The 7,361-nt window shown below is 53.5% G+C and overlaps 1 protein-coding gene across 1 annotated transcript in view; it reads right to left on the bottom strand.

Annotated features, from left to right (window-relative positions):
- DBH (dopamine beta-hydroxylase (dopamine beta-monooxygenase)) overlaps positions 1-7,361 on the bottom strand; it is a gene marked incomplete at its 3' end in the record, with an annotated part of 11,066 nt that overhangs the window by 3,509 nt on the left and 196 nt on the right. The window contains exons 1-6 of the mRNA XM_010024998.1: positions 7,180-7,361; positions 4,939-5,085; positions 3,362-3,619; positions 1,861-2,037; positions 1,380-1,486; positions 139-153 (exon numbers count right to left, since the gene is read on the bottom strand). The exon at positions 7,180-7,361 is cut by the window's right edge and continues 196 nt beyond it. Coding sequence (XP_010023300.1) covers positions 139-153; positions 1,380-1,486; positions 1,861-2,037; positions 3,362-3,619; positions 4,939-5,085; positions 7,180-7,361 — 886 coding nt within the window. The remainder of the gene's footprint in view (positions 1-138; positions 154-1,379; positions 1,487-1,860; positions 2,038-3,361; positions 3,620-4,938; positions 5,086-7,179) is intronic.

Here is a 7,361-nt window from a genome sequence, read left to right as displayed (position 1 = left end):
TGGGCGGGCGCCCCCAGCCTCTCATGTGCAGCTTCTTCACGTGTGCTGTTCTTACTGGGTTTAAATCCTAGATGTTTTTAAGCAAGTCTTTACTGAGTGGCCCCAAACAAATGCCTGGTCCCCTGGGGAGGTCACCAACCTGAGGCTGAATTTCTCCCAGGAGAGTCAGGTGAGGAGTGCCTTTGGAGAGCCCAAAGCAGAAGGGCAGATCACAGCGCACTTTGGAGAAGTCCCCCAGAAATATGGCTCATTGCATCTTCTTAACCAATGCATCTAAAAAGCTAAGGCCATGCTGTTATTTACTGGGGGGCTGGCAGGGGGAGACATCCCTGTGAAGCAAACACTCCTTGCATTTGGAAAGCTTCTTGTCACTCTTGCATTTGAGTTTGCTCTGTTTAACCTCCCCTCAGGAGGTGGTGGGAGCAGGAGAAGACCCTGTGGCCATGATGTACCCTGGCAGAGGTGGACCGTGGGGCAGGCGGAGGCAGTAGCAAAGCTCTGCCAAGATGCAAAGCTGAGCTCTGGTTCCCATTTGCTACCCAGCTTTGTGAGCAAAGGGGAAGAGCAGGTTCAGTAGATCAGGAGGGGTCAGGCCAGCTCTGAACTCCATGTTTCTGGGCTGGAACCACCCAGGGATAAGAAGAACGGGGGAGACACTATTGGTCAACATGCAAAAGCAGAAAAATTACGAAAGATGTGAGCTCTGTATTTATAGATGTGTTTCTTCTTGAGCTGCTGAATGTGCTGTGATTGATCTACAGTACATATGCTCTGGTCTCCTAAAAATAAACTTGGGTAGTCAAGAAGCTACTTGGGTTTATGTTAATGAAGAAACTGAGTTGTTTGTAATCCTTTTTTTTTTTCCCAAATGTGTCTCCTGACGATGTTATGAAGCAGGAGCACCAGTGAAACAACATCTCAATTCCCCCATCCCAGCCAGGCTGTTGCTGTCTCTCTGGTGACTGACTGTGAGCTCAGCCCCACCACCACCACCTTGCGCAGACCCTGGAGGGACACCCTGTGAGGCTCAGCTAAGAACTGGTGTTGCCCTGGATCACAGTCCTGCAGGAACATCATGCGGGGCAGGTTTCTGCCCCTGGGGCTCAGCCAGGCTCCCTTCCCCAAGCATCCCTGCTGCTGCTGGGCAGGCAGAAGGATGGGTCAGCCTGCAGAGAGGACGGCTTTGCTGAGACCCCAAAGGCAGCAGCATGGTGGGGAATTAATATTTCCTCCTGCTAGGACAGATTTGGGCCATCAGATCTCCAGAAAATTGGCTGTGAATTTGGCTAGGTGTCTCCTGAGTGGAATGTGGAGCCTCCCCAGCAGGGTGGCTTTCCCTGACTTTACCCACTGCTCACCGGGCATCACCCCGCACACACCCACCTTTGAACATCAGGGGATTGTGGTAATGAACCTCGAGGCGCAAGTATCTGGAGGAGCCTGGGCCACCAAAGGCAAGACCTGCTTCTTCGGGGTAGTAGAAAGCCTGGAAGCAGAGGGGGGTTGTTAGGGGAGTGGTGGGATGGCTTTCCTGGGGACAGGGCTGAAAAGAGAAATGTCTGGGCATAATCCTGAGCCCCACTGTGGGCTGAGGGACGTGACTTGTGCTCTTGGTTGTGCTTGGAGAGCTGGCCTTGCTTCCAAAGGCTTCTCACATGCTGGCATGCACATGCAATGGCGTAACTGCTGAGCAGGGGCATCACACTGATCTGTGGCAGGTGAGGTGGAAGCTCGGACACATCCAAAGGGAGGATGGGGAGGTCAGACAGGGCTGTACCCAAAGGTGCAGCTGGCATGGGACAATCCCAAGGTGGGATCGGGGAGAGTGCACCCAGGGTGCTGGTCCTATCTCGCACCCACCTGCGCTCCCATGGCCCACGCCGCAAGCACGTGCCTGCAGTAGTTGAGCCGCTCTGGCTTCATCTTGGAGTCACAGGGCCCGTTGTAGTGGGGGAAGCTGTCGAACTCGGCAGCACACTGGAAGACTTCCATGTGGTGGACCAGGGCCTCGTTGCCTGCCGTGATCACTGGCTCGTACTGCAAAGCAGCACCCAAGAAGGAGGATGCATTAAGACCGCTTGCTGGTTCCCATCCGCGGCAGCTGCTGCCTGTGCAGGCTCCATCAGAAGCCCAAGGCAGGTATGTTTCTGCCCATTACTGAATGGGAACAATTTCTGCTGCATGATGGGGAGGGAAGGTTGTGATGGACATGAGGCATCAATGGCCAAGAGCTCTTGACTGGCTTTGGGATCAACCCAGAGTCCACCACAACCCATAGAGAAACATCTCATCCCTTCTTCAGTGACAGATGCACCTGATCAGCAGAAGATCTTGGTTTGCTTTGTGTTGGCCAAGTCTTTTGCCAGTGTTCAGGGCTGGGGTGACCGTGGGGACATTGCTGTTCCCTGCAGAGGGTCCTGGTCCCCTTGCAGTACCTGTGCCTGCATCTACTGGGTTTTGATTATAGCCAACAGCTGCTCAGGGCACAGAGAGGGGGATTTGGGGTAGAAAAAGACTTCAAACAAGCCCGAGAAACAGCTCTGGCTGAAAGCACCAGCTGCAGCAGCGGGAAGGGAGCAGGAGTTACGCACTTTTTACTTACACACAGATGATTCATTTCACACCATCTGTTGGAGAGAAAATCCTCCTCCCGAGTTTTCCTTTGCAACGTCGTCTCTCCACTGTAAATGGCTACGCACCCGCTCGGGCTCCTGTGTCAGGTTTTCCCTCTCCCACCGTGTGCTTTGGCCCTGGGTGTACAAGGGCACCCCCCGAGCCTGGACGGGGCGACTGATGCTATTGATGCTCTGCCTGCAGCTAGAGATGGGCTGTCAGACCAGCCTCACCCTGGGCCTGGGCTGCCTGCACAGCTCCCTGCGAGCCACGATCCTGCCTGCACGGCTCCCTGCGAGCCACGATCCTGCCTGCACGGCTCCCTGTGAGCCACGATCCTGCCTGCCCCGGCGAGCCACGATCCTGCCTGCACGGCTCCCTGCGAGCCACGATGCTGCCTGCACAGCTGCCTGTGAACCACGATCCTGCCTGCACGGCTCCCTGCGAGCAACGATCCTGCCATATGTCTGCCCTGACAGCTACAGCTCTGCTGTGCCGGGTGGAAAGTCACCAACCTGTCACCTCCTGCTGAGGAGCTTCAGATTCTGGGTTCTCTGGGAGACATGAGGATGCTACTGGTCGGTGGGATGGTGCTGGGAAATGGTTTGGTACCATGTTGGGAAGATGTATGGGTCTGAAAGCCTCCCTGTGGAAGGGTGGGGAAGAGGTGAATTTCGCAGTGTAGCTGAATGTGACCACGATGGCTGATCTGGACCAGAAAAGGCAACCCCCTTCTCCTGCCTCTTACCATGATAATGTGATGCTTGGGGAAGCCATGTGGGAGCTCTGCCATGTAACACCAGTAGGTTGTCTCCTGGCTGGGAATGACAATGTCAGGGGCTGTTATCTCCATGGTCTTCATGTCACGGGGCAGCTCGGGGATGCTGATGTTGGGCTTCAGCAGCTGCACCCTTTGTAGTCCTCTGTGGATGGCAGAGATGTTGATGGCTTGGAGGGAATGGACCGGTTTCTCCAGGACCCCGTAGATGAGGTGCACGGTGCCATCCTGAAGTGAGAGCAAAGTGTATCAGGCAGTTTTTCATGCAGGATCATGAGCTGCATGGACTATCAGCACCAGTACTGGAGTCGTGACTCCAGGAATGCACCTTTTGACACATTTTGACACATGATCTCACCAGTAGTTCACTTTGCTGTCCTAAGACTGTACATTTCAGGGCATTTCTTTGGCTGACATGATCACGGAGGGTTTCCTACCAGCTGGGAGAGTCTGAAAAGTTTCCCCTGGGTGGCATCAGTAAAGGTAACATCTCCTCTCTCCTCTTTCAGATCCCCTTATCCCTCCTGAGCTCAAGGCTGGGACAACCACATGAGGGCTCATCCCACCCTGCAGCCCCAGCCTCGCCCCCGGCCGGCAGCCTGGAGAGGAACAGCAGAAACAAAACTTCTCCCTCAACTCCTCCCTTTCTCCAGCTTCTGTTGGGGCACACCACAAGAAGCTCTGCTGAAAGTCTACTGCAAGCAAGGAAGATGCTTCTGAACCCAGTGAGCTCCGGACAGGAGATAAGGAAGAAAGGAAAAAGATAATAACTTTTCCTTAAAGGACCAGAGAACAGAGACCTGCAAGTCTTTTCCCAGTTTTCACAGCAGGTTTTTTCCTTCCAGGCCTCTCTGTTTTGGCAGACGGTAGACGTTTCTCACCACACGACAAGCTTCTGAAAACCAGCAACAGAAAGTCGAGGGTGCTCTGTGCCCACGTTGGCTTTAAAATATCCTGCCCACCAAAGGCTTTCATCTGCAGTGAGCCTTGTACCGATCCCTGCCTGCACTCAGGTCCATGGCTGAGACCCCGAAGCTCTTTGACATCCCCACGGGGAAGGTTTCCCCCATATCCCATCTCACAGGTGAGTAGTGAATGCAGACCCCAAACCGCACCACACACGTGCACTGCAGCGACTCTGCTTGCCTCCAGCTCCTGTCATACCCCCTCTTTGCCTCTCATTGAACACCACCAACACCTTTTTGTAACACTCCAAACAGTTGGCTCCAGCCTGCAAACCAGAGTGATGCAGGAGGGTATTTATATAGACCTAACACATGCTTAACAGGAGGGGATGATGCAAATGAGCTAAAATCTACACTTTATAGAGGTTTATAAGGGGTTGTAAATAGATTGTGCCAAACATTACTCATGTCCCAGGACTGACATCTGTAGCATGCTTCCCTTCTGCCGTAGACAGCACGAACACCTGATGCTGTCCGCCAAACAAAGCACTGGTCAGGTAGAACAATGCAGGTTGGGTTCGGAGCTCTGCCCAGGGCTGGGACGGTGCTGGGAGTGCTACAGGGGGGAGGGCGATGCCGTACCTCTATGAGATAGTCCTTGGGGTCACAGGTGCTGAAGGCTCTTCTGAAGAGGAGGTAGAGCCCCTCAGGTGCCTTCCGGGCCCCGAGGAGCTGGTAGTCCTGCTGCGAGTCCATGTGGAGCTGCCCCTGGGCATCGCTCCAGGCATCCTGTGGGAGGAAGAGCGCGCGCTCAGCGGGAGCCGGGCGCTGACCGCCAGCAGCACTGCACCATGAGTCCTCCTGCTCACCCTCTATGTCCTAGCGTGGAGGGATGTCCCCAGCCCTGGCCCAGCAGCCCATTGCCCTTGCCAAGGGAGCCCTGGTGCTCGGCACAGGCTGTGAAATACATAACCCGGCAGTGACAGGTTGCAGAAAGACCTTCCCGCAGGGGCTCGGGAAGGTGTTCCATCGGTCTGTGCTGTGGTTTGGGTGTGCTTGGCTGGGGAGGGACCTTCAGGGGTTGATGTGCTCTGGCAGACCCTGCCACAAAGTGCTCTCAGTTCAAACTTAGACCCTTGCTGGGCTGTAGTGTCGGCCCTAGAAACTGCCGCTTCAAAATCCTTCTTTTGTTGTGGCCAGATGCTCTTGCAGCCCCCAGAACTGCTCACTGTTGACGATGGTGACAAAGCCACCCAGAGAAGCAAAGCAGAAGGTTACTCCTGTGCTTAAGGATTTGAAGGTTTGGAATATGAAATCCTGCAATAATTTGGATTTGAACAGTGCTGTTGTCTTATTCTTTTGTATCTCCTGTTCATATCTTTTGTTTACAGAGATAAGGTGCCTAGGAAGTACCTGTATGTACACTGTATGTACGCAAGTGGCATCGGTTCTCTTATCTTAGGGGAAACAACAGAAGAAAAAAAGAATAAAGCATCTTGGCACCAATTCAGCCAGAAGTATAGAGCAATATTTCGAGAACATATTGTCCTTAGAGGGGGGGAGTGAAATCAGCTACACGAAGCTAGCATGACATTTGTCTTCATAGGAATATGGTGTGCAAATTGATCTCATAGTACATGGTGGGTTAAGCAAATCTGGATCTTTTTAAAAGCTGACATTCTTGTCCAGAAGAAAGGCTGTTTGGAGAGAGAAAATCAGGACTGGAAAGACTTCTAGAAACCTCCTTGCAGGATGGTTCACCAACTGAAAAAGAAAGCCCAAATGCTGCCCAGTGCTTAATGCAGTGCTGTTTGTCTTTCAGTGAGCACATGAAAGCAGATTAGAAATTACCCTTTATGTTTTTTTAACATGATACTGTGAAATACTGTAGCATTTGAGCCACCACACATCCAGAATGCTGGTAATTACCAGGAAAACAGTACAGATAATAAGCCCTTCTTTTCATCTTTTCATTACGCTGCAGCTCACACTGTGGCTGATGGTGAAAGAATGCGTTTTATGGTTAATTTGAAGTAAGCAGAGAGGTAAAATTTAACTTACTGTAAAGACCTCACAGGGGGAAAAATGTGAACTGCTTTCTGCAGCCAGGCATGGTCGCAATGAATCCTTCTGTGGTGGTGTGGGGACAGGCGGCTGCTGGAGAGCAGGGGGTCGTGCCCACATCTGCCACCCCAGTGGAAAGACAAAGCAAACACGACCTTGGACAAGCCACCAGTGCCAGGAAGGACAGGGGTTTGCAGCTGCACTGTCACAGCAAACAGCAAAATGAGCCGCGTGTCCCAGGGCTGCACCAGGCGTTTGCATGGTGCCCAAACGTGTTTGCACGTGGCGTTCCTGGTAACGCTGCTGCAGGTGCCGGGTCGGGTTTTTCATGTCCTGCCCATCCCTCCGGCTGTGTCAAGAGGAGCCTCTGGCTGGTGGCTCCTGCACTGGCTCAGTGTCATGGATGGGAGCTGTGGTTAGCTTTTACTGTGACTGACCGCAGCACACAAGTGGACCAGGGGGTGTGGTGGTGGACCCTGTGTGCATGGGTGAGCTGGTCTACACAGCCACTGGTAGCTCTTTGCACCTAAGCACAGCAGAGACATCCAGGCTCTGGTTCCACTCTGCCTTGCTGATGTGTTCCTGTATTTATTCTTTCCCTTTAGCTTTAAGATACTGTGCCAAGCCTGTAGTGTAGACCTGATCTATGGGTCCCTCTGGGATAGAAACCCCCAAGCCCTTCAGGACCCCTTCCACCCAAGCAGCAGCAGTGGATCAGCATGTGCCATGCCCTGGACCAACCCTACTTCCGAACCACGAGGCAGATTCACCCGCGGGGAGGTAGCCCCAAAGCAGCCGTGCAAACACGCAGCGACTCACCCCAAAGTAGGAGTTGTGCCCGTCGCTCCAGAGCACGGCCAGGTCCGCGTTCTCGAACTCGCCCCTGTCCGACATCCCGAAGAGGAGCCCGAACTGCAGGTCCCTGATGAGGAGCTGGAAATGCACGGCTTGCTTGGGATAGCTGACGTTCCAGGAGAGCTCCAGCAGCCCCTGGGGATCCA

Source organism: Nestor notabilis, unplaced genomic scaffold (assembly GCF_000696875.1).
Source record: "Nestor notabilis isolate BGI_N333 unplaced genomic scaffold, ASM69687v1 scaffold20522, whole genome shotgun sequence".
Classification (NCBI taxonomy): domain Eukaryota; kingdom Metazoa; phylum Chordata; class Aves; order Psittaciformes; family Psittacidae; genus Nestor; species Nestor notabilis.
This window is presented reverse-complemented; position numbering and strand designations above follow the sequence as displayed.